The 22,246-nt window shown below is 40.4% G+C and overlaps 2 protein-coding genes across 4 annotated transcripts; both read left to right on the forward strand.

Annotated features, from left to right (window-relative positions):
* The first annotated feature begins 10,720 nt into the window (after positions 1-10,720).
* On the forward strand, positions 10,721-16,939 carry gtf3c6 (general transcription factor IIIC, polypeptide 6, alpha). 3 transcript variants are annotated; one of them, XR_014600930.1, is made up of 7 exons: positions 10,721-10,855; positions 11,003-11,080; positions 12,506-12,569; positions 13,065-13,109; positions 13,489-13,596; positions 14,873-15,799; positions 15,849-16,939. XR_014600930.1 is itself a non-coding variant. In XM_084059386.1 (6 exons), the coding sequence occupies exons 1-6, from the start codon at positions 10,832-10,834 to the stop codon at positions 14,998-15,000; spliced, it is 447 nt and encodes a 148-aa protein (XP_083915512.1). In that variant the 5' UTR covers positions 10,721-10,831; the 3' UTR covers positions 15,001-16,939. The 3 variants fall into 3 exon arrangements, 2 of the variants coding, with proteins under 2 accessions (XP_083915512.1, XP_083915513.1); XM_084059386.1 differs by having other exon boundaries at positions 14,873-16,939; XM_084059387.1 differs by having other exon boundaries at positions 10,729-10,855; positions 11,009-11,080; positions 14,873-16,939.
* Positions 16,940-17,217: 278 nt separating this feature from the next.
* LOC311047016 (dnaJ homolog subfamily C member 18-like) lies at positions 17,218-18,332 on the forward strand (the record flags this gene model as incomplete). The annotated part of the gene is made up of 1 exon (XM_084059600.1): positions 17,218-18,332. Exon 1 carries the CDS (start codon positions 17,307-17,309, stop codon positions 18,330-18,332), a length of 1,026 nt encoding a protein of 341 aa, XP_083915726.1. The 5' UTR covers positions 17,218-17,306.
* Between the last annotated feature and the right edge of the window lie 3,914 nt (positions 18,333-22,246).

Below are 22,246 nucleotides of genomic sequence, written 5' to 3' on the forward strand. Positions count from 1 at the left end.
GTTCAATACAGCCTTCACAGTGTGCAACACAGAGCCCGGTTACTCAGGGGTTAGCGTTAGCCCTTAATGGGAAAATCAATAGCATGAGCGCTAAACTAGGTAGAGGAATGCGGGTAAAGGCTACACGGGAGGTCTATAATATTCCTCCGGGGATTGGATTATATAAAGAACCAAAGACTTCCCAAGCTAAAGGGGCTTCTACTAAATTGCCATGCTTAGATAAAAGAGGATGGAGGAACATGGTTTTAAGCCTGTGTTAGATTCACTGCCTCGTACAGAGATCAGTACTGAAATGGTACTGGGAATCATATGGAACTATATGCGTAGCACAAACTGTATCACCCACTGTGTAATTACATAAGTAAAGAGAATACACAGACGCTTAAGTGGAATTGTATATAATTCATATTGTGTGTACATTATGAAAGTGGAATTGTATATAATTCATATTGTGTGTACATTATGAATGATGTAATGTATATAATGAAACCCTTTCTTTCTAGTAGGTTGCAGTTTTATTCATTATGAATGTATTGTGCAATAATGTGGCAGCAGGACTGTAAGTTTCTTTTGTAACATAACATAAAATATACAAACGAAAAAAATACGTAACAGCATGTTTATGCATAACAACCATTGATTTGTTTTTTTCTCTCTTTCATAAGAATTGCAATAATGAAATGTAATCACACTGCCACACAGGTGACCATATTGGCTGTCAAATCAGGGACATAATGAAAATCCCCAGAATTGAAGTGATGAGCTTTGCAGATGATGTCAACAGCAATTTAAGATGAAGTCAATACGTCAGTACAATGCCTTCTCCAAAATTACTGGTCCTCTCCTCCTCCTCTGTCTGATTGATGAGTGGCAGATGAGAAGGATACATCTCTCTCTCTCTCTCTCCTACAATCTCATTACTGACCTTTTTTAATCAACGGAAGACCTTAATGTACCCTTTCACCTTCTTGCTCAACCAGACCACCCCCCACCCTTTTCTGCTCCAACACAACCCTCTATCTACCCCACTCTCCTGCTGTATCTGCCTCCCCCCTTTCTCCCCTCTCTCTGCAGCTCTGAGATATATGGCTCATATTGGCACTCTGATGGTGCTTTAATGTACTATGTTTATGTCACAGGCCACAGACCCTTGGCCACTGCAGCTGTCCACTGTCCTCCAGGCTGAGGCTGATCTCCGCCTGCCTTCCTGCCAGCGGACCAAGATCATTCCCTAATCTAATAAAGATTTTCATTTACACTGCAATCAATAACTTGAGTCTATCGGCAATGTAACTATTTATACAAGCATTCCTGGCTCCCTATCGATCACAAGTGCGGGAAACCATCACTTAACAGCGTGTAAGTGTGTGTGTGTGTGTGTGTGTGTGTGTGCGTGCATGCTTGTAGTGTATTGTATATGTATGTGTTAATAAATGTACTGTACATCCTGCTGCTTTCCGCACATGTGATTCTGCGATCAGGTTCAATTTACCAAGCATCACACAATAAATTATAAGAAATGATTTAAGGTATCTTTAAAAGTTATGCTGGAAGGGTCATTATTTAGGCTACCGTTGCTAAAAACTGAGCTTACTATGCTGTTATAACCTTAATTGAAAACATAAGGGGAAAGAAATCTACATTATTCATAGACACCCTGTTTTAGGAGTGTGTGTGTGTGTGTGTGTGTGTGTGTGTGTGTGTGTGTGTGTGTGTGTGTGTGTGTGTCTGTCGAAAGGAACGAGACAGGTGTGTGTGTGTGTGTGTGTGTGTGTGTGTGTGTGTGTGTGTGTGTGTGTGTGTGTGTGTGTGTGTGTGTGTGTGTGTGTGTGTGTGTGTGTGTGTCTGTGTCTGTCTGTCTGTCGAAAGGAACGAGACAGTTATGTATGTGTGTGTGTGTGTGTGTGTGTGTGTGTGTGTGTGTGTGTGTGTGTGTGTGTGTGTGTGTGTGTGAGAGAGTCTCTATCAGAGAGAGAAAGAGAGAACCAGAAAAAAATGGAAATGGAAATGTGTGGTCCTTTATTTCTTTAGGCTATCATTACAGGACCTATAATGCAAATGCTGTTTTGAACACAACTGACAGCTGAAGACCCAATGGACTGCTGCACACACACACACAGAGGATCCAAGGGACGTGCTACTGTCTCAAGGTAATAATAACACCGAGCTGTATTCAGAAATCATAACGTATAAAACGCACCACGAGAGAATAGTGGATCATAACTTGAACAGGCTACGTCCGTAGCTCTCAGTCTGTGTTGTCAAATCACACAACCCAGCGATCGCAAAGCATGCAGACTATACTTTTGTCTTTGTTTACAGAGAGAAGCACTCCTAAAAGCCAAAAGGCAAGAGCGATCGAACAATACCGTAGTACAGATCAGTAACAGGTGAACTATCCGATCGCACATGCAGAACAACAGCTTGGAATCGTGCATATATACAGATCGCTTTAATTGTAGCGATCTATATATAGATCGCTACATTGTAGCGATTGTAGCGATCTATATGTGCACGATTCCAAGCTTGTATCCACTAATCCGCCCCACCACCGCTGCACGGGTTATTATTCCTCCGTTGGGTGTAATATTGTAAACAAATGCAGACTGACTTACATCTGATCTGCAGCGGCGCTGATGGGACCGATCGGCTTCGTACGCGGCGGCGGAACGTGTAGTAATCCAGCAGAGAACAAGCGTTGTTATAGAAAGCCCACTCATTCCTTTTGAATGTTCCTTATGCCGTGATCGGGGGGCGGAAAAAAAGAGGGGAGAGAGAAGCAGCGGCGGCGATCCAAGTAGTTGTGGCCACAAAACAACAGTGTAATTAAAGCTACATCAGAGGCTGTAGTAAACAGGGACGGAGAGGGGTGTGTGTGTGTGCGTGTGCGAGGCTATCCAGAGGTAGAATGAGTTCTGATCACTGAAAAAACACTTGGCTCTTTATTCCTTTTGCTTAATTAGTTTCTCCCTTCAAAAAATGGCTGAGATTGCCCCCAGTGCGCATGTGCGTAATTGCGCAGACACCGCTAATTAGGCCCGTTTGGATCAATAGGATTCCGCGATAGAGAAAAGAGGGGAGGGAGGGATGGGGGGGCTACAGATGAGGGGGGGTGGGGGGACATAACGGGAGAGATGTGTGAGATGAGGAGACAAAACATATACGTGGAGAGAAAAGTATAAAGAATACTACGTTTCAATGTTGAATATTAATTGCAAATACAATGTATCCAATAGGTTAACCCCTGCATGGCATTCATATTGGAACAGATTTTCTTCTCTGAGAATGTAGCCTCGAACAATGGGAACTGTTTCCATTTCATTATTACACTTTTTTTTTTTTTTGCATTATTTAAGCTTTGAGCCTATATATTCTCGGCAAGCTTCTTGGTCATATGGTTGGGGAATATTATGTTTAAAACAATGTATAAAGCGACATTTTTAATGTAGTGGCCTAAAAAAAGTGATTTGAATAAAAAATCTCTATAATTCGGCCCCGGGATGTTGAACTGAATCGATAATAGCCTATATATAGCCTGATTATATAAATGCTATACGTCTGTGGGGCTTCGGACATTGCTTTGTGATATTTTAAAATGATTAGTGTAAAAACAAAATGGCATGAATTCACGTATTAGCCAACCCATTGCTATGTTTATCACCAAGAGATGTCCGAGGAAAAGGGCCTTTTCGTTTTCTTTTTTCCCTTCTTATTCTTTCTTTCCTCCAGCCCCCTCTTTGGCCCTATTGTTATGATAATCCTATTGTGGATTTCACGCTAGATGTGCAATCTGTCCATCTCGACGTCCATATTTTAGTAAAGGCAAAAAAAAAAAACTACACTTAGTTTCGAGACAAAATAGTTGCCCTTCACTTTATGGCTTTTAATTGTGAAAGCTGACCTCTGTCTTTTATTTGACAAAAGTATTTGTCCTGCCTTTTGCTCTTTGGGTTGGTTTTCACTTTGCTTTAATATAATTTACATCGCTTATTTAGGCCTGCGTTGCTTTATGTAGGCCTTGTTACTTTCATTTGACTATTTATATCATTATATAGCACTGTTTCCCAAACACTGGGTCGGGACCCATTTGTGGGTCACAGACACATTTTTATGGGTCGAGTAAATATCCCTTAATTCTTTGTTTACTACATTTTGTTTTGAATTATTATTTCACAACAAAAAATAAATAAATCATTAATAATAATAAAAAGAATGTCATCAATAAGTAAAAACAAATCAAAGAAATTCCATAAAATGGAAAACAAATGTTTAAGAAGTAGTGGAAATAGCAGATCTACAAGATGCAATGCGGTGTGAGCTTGCAAATCTGCTATTTTAACTAGAGCTTGGGTCCTCTCTTTTGGGTCTCAAACTAAAAGGTTTGGGAACCAGTGGTAGGGTTTCCCTATATGATTGATTCTTTAATTGGCCAGTTAATTAACAGCCAATTAACCACCTATGCAGGCTCTCCTGGTTGAGTCTAGGCTTGTCCAGGCAGTGGCCTAAATAAGATTGTAAAACATCAGGTATAAGACCATAAGGTGTAGGCCTATAGCTATGCAGATGACGGAGCATATAGGCTATATAGGCCTGATCACGACATATAGGATACAGCTGTGTAGAGCACTGGTTCCCAAACTTTTTAGGTCGAGACCCAAAAGAGAAATGTGATGTCGCCCCTGCACCCAAACTAGTGAAAATAGCAGATCTACAAGCTCACAAGGCATCGCTTTGCTGCATTGTGAGCTTGTAGATCGGCTATTTTCACCACTTATTAAACATTTGTTTTCTAATTTATGGAATTTCTTTTGAAAAATCATTGAATTTGTTTCTAATTCATGAAACATTTTGCGTTTTTTAAAATGTATTTACTTTTTTTTTTTTTATGTTTTGAAATAATGATAATTAAACCAAAATGTAGGAATACAAATATAGGGATATTTACTCGTGACCCATAAAAATGTGTCCGCGACCCACAAATGGGTCTCGACCCACTGTTTGAGAAACAGTTGAGTAGACAATAACCAGCGGCTTTTGTGTTGTCCTGTCCACACACATCATGTGACGTGTTCCTAAATGTTAGGCTGTATCTTTTTGTGAGGATTTCAAAATGCAGTTAAACAGTAGCTTTTCACGAGCAAAAAAAATACAATGATTTCTAGCATCAACGGATATTGTCAGCTCTGTCGTGTGTGTGTGTGTGTGTGTGTGTGTGTGTGTGTGTGTGTGTGTGTGTGTGTGTGTGTGTGTGTGTGTGTGCGTGCGTGCGCGTGTAAATTGTGTATTTATATTGAAATGAATTTATGTTAGGCCTATTATTATGCACATAGCCTACATATCCCTCCGTGTGTAAAAATAATTAATATATTTTTTCCCCAAAAAATTGATTAATATGACATTTTAAATGAATAGTAGGCTAGTTCTAAGTACATTTTAGCGTTAAAATGTTTTCTAAATAGTATTTTCACCTCAAGTTTTATATGGTTATCTAATGCAATGCAAATAACATAATATTTTTGAAGCTGAATTTATCTTGCACCAAGGATTGTCTTTCATTATGCCTATTGAATAAATTATAGTCCACCTAAGGAAGTGTACATTTCCAAACCTTAAAAAAAGAAAGTGACAACCTTTGTTGTGATTTTATTTTATTTTTATAAATTCACATTTAAGAAATCAAACATATATTGATTTTAGTTTATACCTTGGCGTAATTATCTAGAATCAGTTAATTTAACATTTGTAAAATCCTTCAAATTCTTGCATTAAGAAATTTGTACAAACTATTAATTCTTGAATGCATTTCAGTTGGATATCTACAAATTCAGATGAGCATCATGTGCACGCGTGCACGCACATGCAGAATTTTGAATTAATCTGAGGCTGTGTGTGTGTTTTCAACTAACCTGCATTATGCTTGACCATGATGAGTGTCACACAAAAGTAGTGAAAATAGCAGATCTACAAGCTCACAACATGTATAGATCGGCTATTTTTACTATTTTATATTCTTTTTTAAATGGTAATAAAAAAGGAACGGTTTTGGACATACAAGGTTTCCACCTGATAGCGATGCCATGTAACATCCCATGTCCATTTTTTTCCACCATTTTATCTTGAAATATGGCTCAGGAAAGGATGATATGGTTGAAAAAAATTGAATAGAATTCTTTCTTCTTGGCCATGTGCAATAGGGTCCAGGATCTACCCTGACCCCAGCTGGTATAATGCAGGATAATAAAGATAATAAATAATAAAGAATGAATTATAATGTTTAGGTCATGCTAAAAGCCTTAAAAGTACATTTCATCCATCTTTTGCCACACACACACACACACACACACACACACACACACACACACACACACACACACACACACACACACACACACACACACACACACACACACACACACACACACACACACACACACACACACACACACACACACACACACACACACACACTGTACCACTGTACCAAGCAACATCATTACCATGCCCTCAGGTGTGTGCCAATGGTTGTTGTTTTCATTGTAATATATAGTTAGCCCTTCCACCAATTTACCCTGTCACCACTAATGGGGCAATTAACCATAGCACTACATAACCCCCCCCCCTCCAGGCAGAGGGAAAGCCAAAACCTCCCCAATTCGGAACTTGTCTTTATGACATTTATATGACAAAATGTGGGGCTAACAGGGGAACCATCTGACACCTTGGAGGGTCCTTAATGTCGCTCCCTCCCCTCTGCCCCCTTCCCTTTCTGCCCTGGGGTATGGTATTGGGCAGGAACTGTAATACATCACACACAGGAGAGGTACAGTACACACACATACAGTATGTGCCTCATCTGGGAGGGGAACCACTTTGAATGCAAAGATTCAGTGGAGTAACTCTTAGCCACTTTCAACATGGATTTAGGACAAAAAAAAATACATTTTACAAAATATATTTAAAAAAGTAACAATTTCCAAATATAGCAAAAACAGAAGATCTACAAAGTCACAATGCGTTGTGAGCGTAGAGATCGCTATTTTCACTATTCATCACACAACAAAGTGCATATTTTCTCCACACTCCAAGGTACACACAGCAAAATCAGGAGTGTTACAGGGAAAGTGTGTACACTTTCAGAGTTAGCGCTCATGTATTGTACACACACGCGCACACACGCACACACACACACACACACACACACACACACACACACACACACACACACACACACACACACACACACACACACACACACACACACACACACACACACACACACACACGCATACTCAAGTTCACAGGAGCACACTTCATCTTGACCTGGCTTTATCCTGCTGTTTAGTGTCTTCCTGGTTACGTTTGTGCCTCTGCTCACATTCGCTCTCTGTCCTTCCTCCATCCCCAAGGAGGCAATAGCCTCCCCGGCAAGTGCTTCCCTTTGAGCCGTTGTCATAGTAACTTGTGGGCTGGTCGACATGACAACCCTACCATGGTCCAGAGATGGATGATAGGCCAGAAACGGAGAAGGGGGGCTAAGGTGTTGGGAATGCCCCCCTCCCCCCTTTAACTTGGTTTACGTATGTCGTTTGTTATTTTTTTAAATCAATGATTGGACTGCATGGTATTATTCTTCACAGAAGGCCCATTGTTTGAAAATGTATAATGTGAGCTTCCTTAATAAAGTAAAATATTAGTATATTACACTATTCATATTCCAGTGTCCTCTCTGCATACAAATGGAAAATCATCTTCTAATTTTTGTCTGTTTTTCAAGGGTAATATTAATATACAGGAAGTGCTGAGTTGGCAGGAGTGCGCGTCACTCAGCTGATGAGTCCGTCCTTCCAGCACCAAATCGTCTCTCAGCGGGTTACAACGATGGTATTTGAAGCATTGCTTGTTTCCAGGCATCTATTACAGTCACCGTCCGCTCAAAACTCCCACCCCCATAAATCAGAGGATGATATTTTATCAAGGCACCAATTCATCTGGTTTCATCACAGCGCCACTGAAACAGGTTGCATGTATAAGCAGCAGCACCGTGCGGCCCGCTCAGGCCTCATTAAGTCTGCTGCTCACCCGTCCCATCTTCCATTTGATGGACCAAGTGACATTTTGATGATGCCTGGTGGCTTTACACAAATACAACTCATTCACTATTGATCTGGGGGTTTCGAATATATCATGAGCCAAACAACCGACAGTAATGCCATTCTCATGGATTAAAGCAAAATAAAATGTCATGACTGAACATGATTGTATGAGCAAGTTCTAATTTGCAATTTGTGACAGTAACAGTATACACACACACTAGCACTGATTCCTAAACAATTAACACAATATGTAACATTATGACGTTTTAGTAATATTATTCCTGCAGTTCTACCTACTGCCAACCAGGTGAAGAAGTCACAGACTGAGGCTTTAACCTTTGCTTTTATACAAAAGGGATGTCCGATTTTATCGGCCTCCCGATATTATCGGCCGATATTAGCATAAAAATTGATATCGGGAAAATATCGGTATCGGTTTTTGAAAAAAAAAAAATTTTTTTTTTTTTTTTTGCTTTATAAATAAGTTACAGGAGTTCTTACTGTATATGGTGTGTGTGATATGAAATTTGAGCTTACCCTAATCACAATAATCCCCGCATATATCGGTATCGGTTGATATCGGTATCGGTAATTAAGAGTTGGACAATATCGGTATATCGGTTATCGGTAAAAAAGCCAATATCGGACAACCCTAATACAAAAGTATGAAATATTTGAGACTATTGAGATTTTATGGGCCTGGACCGCTGGCGTATAGTGGTCCAGGCACCTAGGCTTCAAAGTAGCCTGACAGCGTGTCGCAGGTTTGAGACCCGATCCCAACGGCCTTTGCTGCATGTCACTCCCCATCTCTCTCCCCATTTCCTGTCAGACTACTATCCTATCAATAAAGGCATAAAAAAACCACAAAAAAATGGCTTCTATGGAATCCAAATGACTGACATCAGTCGTGGCGACTGAGAACTTTAATCCATGTATTCTCCAGTCCCAGTCAAGGCTTCTGGGGTGCCGTTCTCCATCCATGTGTGCAGAAGGAGTATAGGCCAGCTCTGCAGCAAGACTTCCTCCCGCGCCTTTGGAGACAATGTTAAACTGCATATTAAAGACAACCTGGCCTTTTCACCTTTATGAACAGCGAGGCTCTCCTCACACCAGCAGAGCTGCAAGAGTTGCTCGTCAAAATGGTTTGTTGAATTTGTGGCGCACGCACGCACGCACGCACGCACGCACGCACGCACGCACGCACGCACGCACGCACGCACGCACACACACACACACACACACACACACACACACACACACACACACACACACACACACACACACACACACACACACACACACACACACACACATCTGTATTATAACACGTCACTGCACATATGTACAAGTCTGTTATCTTATGCTGCCAACATATCATTTTATTTTGATGTGAAGGTATCTTGTTTGGATTAAGGTTGATGTTTTTTTCTCCATAGCCTATTGCCGTTGCGTATGCACTATGTCTGAGTCCCCTTGGGGATTGATCAAGCATTTTGTCTCATTTCATCTAATTTCATCTCTTCACCTCTGCCATGGCCTCCTGCAATAAATAAATACATCCATACACGCACACACACACACACACACACACACACACACACACACACACACACACACACACACACACACACACACACACACACACAGTATATACACATACACACATACATACATACATACATACATACATACATACATACATACATATATTACACACATATTTACATACATGTTTTTATGGTATAGGGGTGTTCTTTTTGTATTGGTGTGTATATGGTGTTTTATGTTGTTTGTTTTTAATGGACCCCTGAGTACACAAATAAAGTTGATTGATTGATCGATAGATAGATAAATAAATAGATAAATACATAGAAAAATAGAAAAATAGAAAAATAAATAAACAAACCAAGAAACAAACAAACAAAAAAACAAAGGCCATGGTGTCAACTGCCTGGTGGTGTCAACTACCAGGCAGTTGACACCACCAATAGTATGTCCACCATTCCCTGCTGCTCCAGGAGAAGAAGCCAAAGCAGAATAAACAGGAGGCGGGTATTTCTGGGTGGATGTGTTTAATTTATTCCCAGATCAGCATAGATAGTGTGAATGGATCAGCTTCAATGAATCTAATAAACACTGGCCAACAGCGCCACCTGGGGGACTTGTCCTGTAATTGATAAGGAGCCAGAGCAGCTGCAGTGCCGATGCATAATAATGTAGGCGCACGCTTCAGGGTTGCCATGTCCGCTTATTATAAGCGACTTGGGGCATATTTTTCCTGTAAAGTTGCTTTTTTTTTTTGGGGCTTATTTAAAAAAATATATATATATATATATTTCTTTATTTTATCTTACTACAAACCATTTAAATTCACTATTGTTTAAAACTTTAAACAGTCCTCAAACATTTGCGTGTCAAATGTATTTTTCTCATCTGACTTTGAATAAATACATTCAAAATATTACTTTTTCTTTTCAAGATTTTTTTAAGAATAGCAGATCTACAAGCTCACAACACGTTGATGTACTGTGATGTTTAAAGTGCTCATGTAGCCTAGTTTTTATAGACCTGGCTACTTATTTCTCTCAAAGAATATGGCAACAGTGGCACCCTTCTCGCACACCGTAGAATCGCGGAAGGGAAACGTGTGTTGATGTGTGCGGCTCCCTATGATATATAACATACATAACATTTAATATATCGGTTTAAATCATTTTCAACCCAGGCATTCGACTATGGAAGATGAATGGGAAGAGGAGGTATGAACGTGCCCATTAAAAAAAAATGATGTACCAAATATAAATAATACCCTCATTATTTACCTGGCCTTAGCTTCCCGTAGCTAACGGTAGCTGAGTTGAATCCATTCATGTTTTCCTCATCTGTTTCCACACACGTTTCTGCAGGAGCAGCTGGTCGTAGTGGAGCTGTCAGGGATCATGAACAATGATCTGTCCAAGTTACGTGGCGCCTGCAAGATACTGGTGAGGATCTGTTCATGTGTGGGACGGTGGTGGTGCACTACCAGACTAGCCGCCGCAAGCAACTCTTTGGTACGGGAAAGCTTAAATGATCTTCTTTGTGTATCTCTGCAAAGTTTTTGTTTCACAAGTTAATCGCAACAATCCACCGTAGACATGTTATGAGCTACTATCTGTCAATGGATTCCGTGCAGGTGATCATGTTTTTGTTTTGGAGTTTGGAAGCGCTCGTTGGAAATCACTGCACGGTCCTGCGTGCTACCTGTTTCTAAATGTCACAGAATGCATGTTGCGTTTAGGGAAACGAGCGCTTCCAAACTCCTAAAGAATCACCTGCACGGAATCTCTTGACAGAAAGTAGCTTGATAACGTGTCTATGGTGGATTTTTATGAAACAAAAACTTGGCAGATACAAAGAGGATAATTGAAGCTTTCCATACAGCTGCAATGTTGGTGTTTTTAACGTAGTTTAATACAATCTGACTGTTCAGTGTGGATGTATGAGGGTTGGTATTGCAACTCAACTTCCATTGATTTGATTGATTAAATACTTTATTAGCAGTTTGCAAAAAAAAGAGCACAGGAAAGTACAGTTCAATACAGGGTCTGCTAAGAGGATTTTAAGCCCAAGAAAGCCTATGGCTTGTTTCCATTGGGGTCCTAAGTACTCAATTGATCGAAAACGTGTGTTCCCATACCGGGAGTCGAACCCGGGCCGCCTGGGTGAAAACCAGGAATCCTAACCGCTAGACCATATGGGACCATATAAAATAAATAGGATCGAAGAGTTACCTGACGGCGGGGCATCATAAATGCAATGACGAAACACTGGTTACAGCCTAGACATGAACATGGCCAGAAGTACTACATTTTTTTTACTTAAGTAAAAGTATCAATACTGCAATGGTTACAAGTAAAAGTCCGGAATTCAAAATTTACTTGAGTAAAAGAACAAAAGTATTGGCATCAAAATGTCACTTAAAGTACCAAAAATAGAAACTCATTTCACACGTTTTCAAATTTATAAAATGTATTTAAAAATCTTTTGAAAGTAGCAGATCTACAAGCTCACAATGTGTCGCAATGAGCTTGTAGATCGGCTATTTTCAAATGGCCGAAATGTATATAGGGCTGAAGTGGGTAATGCATGTTTTGTAATAATAATCTAAATCTACAAAGTAACTAAAGTTTTCAAATGATTGTAGTGGAGTAAAAGTATAATATTTGCCTCAGAGATGTAGTGGAGTAGAAGTAAAAGTATTGAAAATTGGAAATACTCCAGTAAAGTAAAACTGCCTCAAAATCGTCGTATTTAAAGTACAGTTCTTGAGTAAATGTACTTAGTTACTTTCCACCACTGGGCATGAACATGGTCAGCCATTCACATGACATAAATGAACACTGATGCGGTTTCTCTTTCTGTTGAAGGACATCGACAGTGAGAGGCCCATGATGCAACTTGGGCAGTGTGTGTTTGTTGGGGACTATGAAGGTACGGTTGGTACATTCCCTACATAGAGAATTTAACACTATAATGGTGAATAAAGACCACACAGATTCTGAACTACTCCCTGGCCTCGGGAAAAATTGTCTTTACTTCCGATTTAGGGATAAAATAGTTAACCCAAAAAGGAAAATTATATCATTATATCCCTCATGCTAGATGAATCACATGTTGTTACGTTTATTTGTCCCAGAGATTGCACTTTGTGCAGCCTTCTCCAAAACGACTGAAAGGGCAAAAAATGTCCATAGAATTCCTTGGTATAATCCACGTCTTCTTATACTGTCACTCTGTCAGTGAAAAAAAGTTTCATTGTATGTGTGCACCCAGACCTCATACACGTAGACATGGAAGTGGTGTAGAATTTGCATTGCCACTGAACAGAGCATGCATTAAAAAAGTCCAAAAAACACATACAAAGTACGGAGATACAAGGTATCTGACAGCAGTTATGTTCTTTTACTTTCTCCCACCCTGCTACAGATGTGATGGGTACTTGTGTGCTGTTTGAGGAGGTGCCGGCAAAGGGTATGTTTTTTCTTCTAAATGATAATAATAATGATTAGCAGAACAAACTTTATTTGCAGTATAGCTTTACCTTTTTTACACAATGTTACCAAATGATTTACAGCGGTTCTCAAACATTTTCATGTCAGGAACCCGGAAAATGATATAGGCCTATTGTTCATTTTCGCCACATGTTTTGAGCTTGTATATCAGTACAAAATAGGGTTAAAGTGGTGAAACTATTTCTCAGTTTGCTGCGGAACCCCCCCCAAGGACCCCTGGGGGTCCCTGGACACATACACAGTATGGTGCTACAATTAAATTAATGTATTAGTGAGTCAGTGAGCGAGGTTATTAATGTTTTGTGTGTGTGTGTGTGTGTGTGTGTGTGTGCTCAAAGGGAACAAAAATAACAGCCCAGACCTCAAGTACAAGTGTCACACTATGAAGAGACTTATGATGCAGCGTACATTCCTCACTGAGAAGAAAGAGTGTGAAAGCAGCACAGGTGGGCCATAATTGCAACACGCATCATTTTTTCTCAACTGGTGGATTGGGACCCATTTTGATTGATTGATTAAATACTTAATTAACAAGTTGCAATCAGTACAGCAAGCACAATTACGCAAGCAATGCTAAAAGGATAACACAAAAAGCCTTGATGGCTTGTTTCCATTGTGGTCCTATAAACTGAATTACATGATATTCTGACTTTAAAAAACACACATAAAAGCCTAGTGATGCATTATAGGTCCGGGTTCTTTTTCTTTTACGGCACGCATCTGTCTGTGAGAGGGGAGGGGAGGGGTGGGGCACAAGTTGGTGCGCGAACAACGAGAGAGATAGAGGTTTGTTAGGTTTTTGAAGACATTAGATTACATTTATTTCAGTACAGTATGAAAGTCTGAATGATTTAAAAAGTCTAGCAAAAATGTCCATGACTTATTAAACTCACTGAAGTTCAGCAAGCACTGTTTAATGAATAAATATAAGTATAACTTATAATAAGCTATTAGAAAAAAAAGCCATTCATGGGAAAATGTTGGCAAAATATGGCTGAATCTGTGATTAGACAATGACATTGATGGCGCTAAGGTCCTTTTTAATGGAGGAGTACTCTGTTTGGTGAAAACCAGTTGATAATTTGTGCTCAAAGTATAGTGAACCAACACCAGGGTAAGCAGTTATTAAACGGTGCCAAAGAAAACAAAGTCACTGGTGGGTAAACATCAAATCTAGCATCTGTCTAAAGTAGTCCCTACCTGGGGATGTGCACCCAAACTAAATTATGTGCAGACTTGAGACTGCAACTGCCACTCGGTTCTCTGCTACAGGCTGCTCAGAGGTGAATGGTCCAGATAGATTTAGACAGTATGACAGTGAAAGGAATGCCGCTTATTTGCAAGTTTGTCTTTCTGGCAAAGCATACAATATGGACAGCAATCCTGTCTGGAACCATTGATAATGCCCATGAGCCTATGGGATTTGTAGTGGCAGTTGTGGTCACTCCCATACTAGTTTCAGGCACAACAAAATGAAAACTCGGGATTAATGCACAAAATATCGAAAAGAATAACGAATTTCAAAAACTTTCTTTCTCAAAGAGACAATTTAAATTCTAATTATAGATATGACTGTCTTTTTTTCTTCTTTTTTTTTTACATCCTCTGCACCCAATTTGTCTTCTTTATGTACAGAGAGACATGACACTAATATTTTATTGTCAAATCTAACTGACAAGTTGCCCATACTGTACATGGCTTTTTTTTGTGTTGCTCCTGCAGGAAATGGTCAGAGCTCTGAACAACCAGATATTACCGTTCAGCCCTGCCCGGCCTCCACCAATGACAGCCAGCAGGACATGGTAGAACAGACGGACGAAGGAGACCGGGTGGAGAGGGTAGAGGGTTGATGTTGAGAAATGCCGGCTTTGCTGACATCATTAATCGCTTTGCGACTTTACAAGTAGCAGAGATAATAGTGTTTGTGAGGTTATGAGGCACTCACTCAATTCTCTGCTACAGACTGCTGAGATGGATGGTCCAGATGGATTTAGACAGTATGGCAGTGAAAGAAACAGTGCTATTTGGCAAGTTCGTTTATCTGGCAAAGCATACAATGTGGACAACAATCCTGTCTGGAAACATTGATTATTGTGCCCTTGAGCCTTAGGTTTAAAACGGAGTATTACATTTTATATTTTGCTGATACTTGTTCAGAAAGACTTGCACATTGTCACTAGACGGAGAGATTGCTGTAGCTGTGAGTGAACCTAGAACTTTTACATTACCAGACAGTCCGTTGAACCAGTACACCATGCTGATGGCCTGCCTTTTGGTTTAATATTTAAACCCAGTTACACTACATACAGAATATGAGCAAAAGTCAGTTGACAGTCAGGACACCCTTTCTAATTAGTGTTTCTAATTACCGCCCTTTGTTCCAGTGAATGGAAATAAGTGGACACCCTTTCTAATTAGTGTTTCTAATTAAGGCCCTTTGTTCCAGTGAATGAAATCTTAATGCTACATCAACAGTTGTGTGCTTCCAATTTTATGGCAACAGTTTGCGGAAGGCCATTTTCTGTTTCAGAAGTCCCCATCTTCTAGAAATGAGTGAGGAAGAATTTGACTGGTCTGTACAGAGCCCTGACTTGAACCCTTTCAAACACCCAAACACTTTGGGATGCCAAATGCCAGCCAACATGAAGTGTCACTCTGACCCCTTTTACCAGAATGGAAGCAAACTGTAGCATCAAAGTTCCAGCTAGTGAAAAGCCATCCCAGGCATAATAGTGGAGAATGTTATAGTAGCCATTGGGGGACAAACTCTATTTCAATGCCTGTGATTCGCTTCCACAGGACTAGATAAGACAGGATTAGACAGACAGATAGACATGGCTGAATGCAATATTTAGTTTTTATAGTCCCTTTCACTACCAGTTGACAACCACGTCTCCTCCGATACATGCTGAGTCGCTAGCAGCTTTTCTCATTGCGCCAGATTTGTCCTGCCCCGCTGGCTATCCAGTCACAAGCACGGCCGACTGTGTTCGTTGGAGCGCCCAGCCAAGCCAGATGCACCTTGAAGGAATCTAATCAGTCTCCACAGTGATGGTCAAGAACCTTACCTCTGCTGTACCTACAGTAGATGCCCAGACCTGGTGTTCCTATTCATTCCAAGGGTGTTTGATAGGGTTAAGGTCAGGGCTCTGTGCAGGCCAGTCAAGTTCTTTCTCGTTCATCTCAACAAACCATGGGGGGAACAGGGGATTGTCATTCTGAAACGGCCTTCCACAAACTATTGGGACAAAATCTGAAGCACACAATTGTCAAGTAGAATGTCATTGTGAGATTTCAATTTCACTAGAACAGAGGCACTAATTGCAGACACTAATTAAAAGTGTGTCCACTGACTTGAAAGGCAGTAATGGACATAATTATGATAAGAGCGCTTATCCAAGGCCCATTCCCTAAGGATCCCACCAAATTTTGTATTTGCCACAGCAGCTACACATGGGACATGGCATTGCGATGCCTCTTTGTTAACTTGGCAACCTGCGTTCCATTGTTTCACTTCCAAACTGGGAAGCTGAAAAGTCACTGAGAATGTTTTATTTTTTGTTTGATAGGACAGATATCTTGTGTTGCTCATGTCAATATTACAGATTTGTTGTGACATCATGAAATAATTTGGAGAGGTTGCTTCTGCTGGAACATTTTGTTAATCAGGCAAGTGTACTTTCTTATGTTTTAAAGTGAAATTACTTAACTACAAGTGCTTTTTATTAAGATTTGTATCGAGTTGAGGTGTGAATCAAAGGCACATGTAAAATTAAAATAATTACCAAATGAAAATGATTACTTTTCAAAACTCTGTCACCACTATTTAGAACCATTTCAGGCATGAGAACAATTTCACCCCTTTAGATTTAGCATCTCCAAGCACAAATCATGGAGATTCCATAATGAAGTCAATGGGGCTCGGATTGGGCTGAAACCTTGCCCATATTTGGAGTCATCATACATCATAGTTACATCATAGATGACTGACGTCACAGGCTGCAAACATCAACTCCAATATCCACATAGCCATGCCATTATTAGACCCTGTCTTGTCCGAGGGAAGTTAGTGTAAACATGCGTTTTACAGAGTAACCATTTACATCCATGGTAACCACACATGCACAGTGTGACGTCAGTATGATGTAGTCTGACAATGGGTCTATATACAAATACCATTGACGTGACTTGGACTAAACAGGCCTTTGGATCATCGAAGGAAATGGACGGTATGGCCCCAGAAGCAAAGCAGGTCCACCCGCCAACTGGCAAGAAAGACAAAGGCTCTGCGAATAATGATGACAAGAGTACAGGAGGTGGGGGAGAAAAGAAGAGCTACTCGGAGGATCAGCGCCTGGGCGTTCTGAGGATAAAGAACTGCAAAGACTTCTATGAGGTCCTTGGCATTTCCAAGGATGCCAGTGATGAAGATCTAAAGAAGGCATACAGAAATCTGGCGCTGAAGTTTCACCCTGACAAGAACTTTGCACCAGGAGCGACCGATGCATTCAAAGCAATAGGGAATGCATATGCAGTGCTGAGTACTCCTGACAAACGGCAGCAGTATGACCAAATCGGGCATCAGTCTCAAGCCTCGATGAGCGCGTCGTCCCAGCACCCTGGTGCCTATGCACGCCACAACCGTTTTGAGGCAAACATTACCCCCGAAGAGCTGTTCAACATCTTCTTTGGAGGAAGGTTTCCCACAGATGACATCAGTGTCTACACCAACAGAGCATCCTACTATCATCAGCACAACCGTCAACATGCACACGAGAATAGAAACCAAGGTCGGCATACCTTCATGGCACTTGTGCTGCTCCTTTACATGCTGGTGTTAATGTTCATGGCGATGATGGATACCAATCCTCCCTACAGTTTCTCACCGGCCATGGGGCTGGCGAAGAGGGCGACGCAGCACATGGGGGTGCCGTACTACGTGGATAAAGATTTCCAGAAGGAGTACCATGGGGCAGCGCTGGAGGATCTGGAGAAGACCATTGAAAGCGACTACATAAAACACCTGCAAAACAACTGCTGGAAGGAAATGCAACACAAGTCGGTCTTGGAGCAGCGTGCACAGTTCTACCGAGACGAGGGGTTGAAGCAGAAAGCCGAGTCGATGAGGTTGGACAACTGCGAAAAACTCAACCACTTTTTGGGGAAACAGAAAGGCAAATGAAGAGCAATCGGAGAGGAGGAAGGAGAAATTTATTTTCAAAAATATCCTCGGACATGAAACTATGCTTCCTGCTGTCTTCATTTCTTAAATGTCTGGCCACTTTGTAAAAGAAATGTCTCATTGGCAGACAGAGGATTCTATGTTCCCGTATATAACAGTTAAAGGAGCACTGCACCCGTTTTCAACCTTATTTTCATGTAAGGTCAGCCCCACTGACTTCCACTAAAAAGGTTAAAGATTAAAAAATACAATGTGAAAAAACGTAAGTGAATAAGCAGTGAATATTTGGCGCGGATCAGTCCAGCGGTTGGCAAGATTATCTAACCGACAAACACACAGACAACACAGACCCACATAGGTGGCTAGCCTCCTACAGAGCCACGCACTAAAAATGGACTCTTACAGGGTCAGACACTTAGGATTTTGTTGTGTATATTGTAGTAATTGCTGTGCACTTACTGTGTTACCCAATTGCCTTGGATGTTGATTTCTTTACTTTTTTTTTAAAAGAGTAACCTTATAGTTGTGCCAGTTAACACTCAACACACATCTATGTGTTGCCACTGCTAATTGTAGCCACCATACTGACTCACTTGCCAGTGAGGAGCCCGCTGGGAGGATGTCGAACCTCCTTCGCACTCCTCCCGTTCAGCACCCCCTGCTGACCGGCAGTGGCCCAGCCCATTTAGAAGTCACAGCGAAAATGAGCACTCGGCTTCCATCCCCAGAACGCGGCCCATGTTCATATAGAGCAGTGGTCCTTGAGGGGGTTCCAGGTGGTCCCCAACTAAATGATAGGAGAGTTGGTAACCAAATGGACCCTTATAGATCTTTAACTCTTGAGAGTGTAAAATGCATTTTTTGCTCTCGAGTTAAATTATTGTTAAACATCTGCATTACCTCATTCACAAGAAGTCTACACAATTAGACAATGTAGAAGAATTGTTATTTTGATCTACTTTACTACTACTGTACTTTTGACATTCTGTTGAATTGTTAAGTTTCATCTCATGCACTTTTGAGTTATTTTCATATAACATTGACTACTTTTAGTTGGTCAATGCTCAAGTTCATTGCTACAGCTCTCATTTCAGTTCCACACAGCCTCTCCCTATTGCACACATCCATGTAGAGGCCCCTGGCCGGTCATATCTTAAATATTTGGCATCCCATTCATGTCCAGACATTTAACATGGCTGTAAATACCCATTAATCAGTGTAAATATGTACTCCTCAAATGTACAGATTTGTGCATTGTTATTTTCAAGACTATACGAACTAAATCTACAAATCCATCCTTCCAAATCTTCCTTTTTCATATACACGACAAAAAAATAGAGGTAATATACTTGAAATTACATGAAAGAAAGTAATGCTGCAGATTTTCCATAGATTTGGGTAGTATTAACTAACCTGACTCTGTCAAATGGAAGAAGCTTTCCGGAGGGAGGGGGGTTTACCAGGCTAAGTATTAACTGCTAATAGGACTTTATGATGTACGTGCAACGTGCGTCAAATGAAGTAGTTGATAATGGTTTATTGAACCATCGAGACTTCTCAGGTCATCTGGGACAGGTCTGATAACTGAACCTATAGTCAGAACCAAGCATGGAGAAGGAGCTTTCAGTTTTTATGTACCAAAATGGCGTGTGTGATACAACTTCTTTTTTTTTACTTTTTACTGGAGTTTTTAAATAACTTCTGTAATTCTCTTTTTGTATTCAAATGTCCTTTTAGTAAGGCGTTTATTTTGTACTTCTCTTAATCCTCTGTCTTAATGTTTGATGCAAAGCTCTTTGTTTTGTTGAAATGGGATATACAAAAACACTGTTGTAACATTAGGTACATTTACTGTCTTATTGATTTGATATCCAGTTAATTTGTGCTGAGCACATTTTGAAGTTGGTTTAAATAGTTCAACCCCAAAATAAAAAAATAATTTAGTTTTCAGTCTGTGTAGAAATGGTGTCAGCGAACAGATTTGTGCATTCTTTTTAAGACTATGAACATGCCCTGAATCTCCAAATGTATACATTCTTCCTGCCACAGATTTTTGCTAACCACTAATTGGACTTAATGAATTATGTCAAATTAAGGATGGCTTTAGTGGTGGATACGTTTGGATACGTTTTAGTCAGGTTAAACACACAACCAATTAATAATGGTTTATTAAATCATCCAGACTTCTCAGGTCAACCGGGAGAGGTGTGCTTTCTGAACTCACTCCAAGAAAATTACAACTCTCAGTTCTTTTATATCAAAGCTAAAGACCTTTTTGTTTGCCGCTGTTTTTTAAAATCATTTCTCCACAGTGTTTTTAAGTTTGTTTATTAAATAGTCCCCCCCCTAGTGTGTGGAAAAGGTGTATGCGAGCAGTATGCTCTATTATCTCTGTCTGAATTTGCTCACTGATCCAATCACTGCTCCATGTGACACAACTACAAAACCTGTATCACACACTGGAATACTAATGTGTGTCACTGTCCACTATATGAAAAAAAGATTTGATAAGAGACCAGAATCTTTTTCAATATGGTGTTATGTAGGCTACTTTGTCCACCACTGGTTTGTTGACATTGAGAGTATAACTGTTCCCACTCTCCCACTCCGTTCAGTTTGATTGAACCCGTCTGTGCAATATGGGGCAGCAACATTATTCCATATTGAGTAGTTATCTGGACTTGCACAAATTAATTAATCTTCGTGATAGACGATATATTGCAGGCTGGTATGCAGTTGTTTATAGCCCTGTTTGTGACCTTCCCCTCCGCTATAGTTCCAGGCGGAGGGGGAGGTCACAGGCAGGGCTAGCGGTTGTTAAAATTATAAATATAAACCTGCCACTTTAAGCTGAATGAACTCCCCCCACAGACCTCTTGACCACAGAAGTGGCTATAGGCTTTGACATTATAGTGGCATAGAGGTAATATGATAACACCAGGACACTGGGAAAAAAATATTTTTAGGCTAATATATCTAATACAACAACATTTTAGTGGCTAATGAATTCAATCAATCAAATGAACCAATGCTTGTGATATTTATTGATTTATGATTTGTGTATCAAATAATAAAACATTGTTCATTTAATGGTATTTCAGAAAGACTTGCAAAAGAAAATTAGCTCTTTATTTCAACGTTTTGGTCGTTAGACCTTCATCAGGACAGAATACTTTTCATTTAATGGTATTAAATGTGTTTATTCATGGAAGGCAAATTTCCTTAAAGCAAACATGATATCAATATGTTCTGTGTTTCGAAATTATCTTCCTGATGATCTGACTGGCCTACAAAATCCTTTTCAAAATAAATAAACTCTTTGGTCCTGGAAGATATCCAAATATATGCAATTTTCCCTTCAGGCCAAGGTGAATGCTGCTCAGAAAAATGGCATTGTCAAGGGACATGAAATGCACTGTCTGGCAAATAGCCCAGGATTATCATGCTTAATAGGTGGATGCACAATGCTTTCCCTGCCCAGGTCTCTTTCAAACGCTGTCATACGAGCATTGTTGACCTTGCCAGAGTTGGAGTCTCTCCAGACACCTCTCGTTGATGCAGGACTCGCAGGACACAATCCTCATGAGTCTCTGAGCAGCAGAAGATTTTGCTACATTCCACCTAACAGACTTCAAAACGGGTCATCCTTCCCAGATCTCTGCCATGAACTATAGAGGTGGCAAAGTGGGCACTCATGGGCAGCAACCTTTACCAGACATAAATCTTTTGGCTTAGGCTTTTGCTGAATTGTGGTGCAAATTCATGGCACATGAGCACAAGGTCTCAGAGTAATGCTTTTGGTGCTTTCCTGTTTTACGTAATAGCTCCTTAGCCGTGTCATCAAGTGAATATCCGCATATTTTCACTGGCACTTGTAAATCCCAGCTTTTCAAATCGGCTCTAACATCAGCCAA

This window comes from Gymnoscopelus microlampas (assembly GCF_963454915.1).
Source record: "Gymnoscopelus microlampas genome assembly, chromosome: 6".
Taxonomy (NCBI): Eukaryota; Metazoa; Chordata; class Actinopteri; order Myctophiformes; family Myctophidae; genus Gymnoscopelus; species Gymnoscopelus microlampas.

Excerpts from the sequence above, each read along its gene's own strand:
- gtf3c6 (XM_084059386.1), top strand. The coding sequence starts at position 10,832 with ATGGAAGATGAATGGGAAGAGGAG. Across the intron at positions 10,856-11,002 it reads AAGATGAATGGGAAGAGGAG|GAGCAGCTGGTCGTAGTGGA; the intron begins GTATGAACGTGC and ends ACGTTTCTGCAG. Across the intron at positions 12,570-13,064 it reads GTTTGTTGGGGACTATGAAG|ATGTGATGGGTACTTGTGTG; the intron begins GTACGGTTGGTA and ends ACCCTGCTACAG.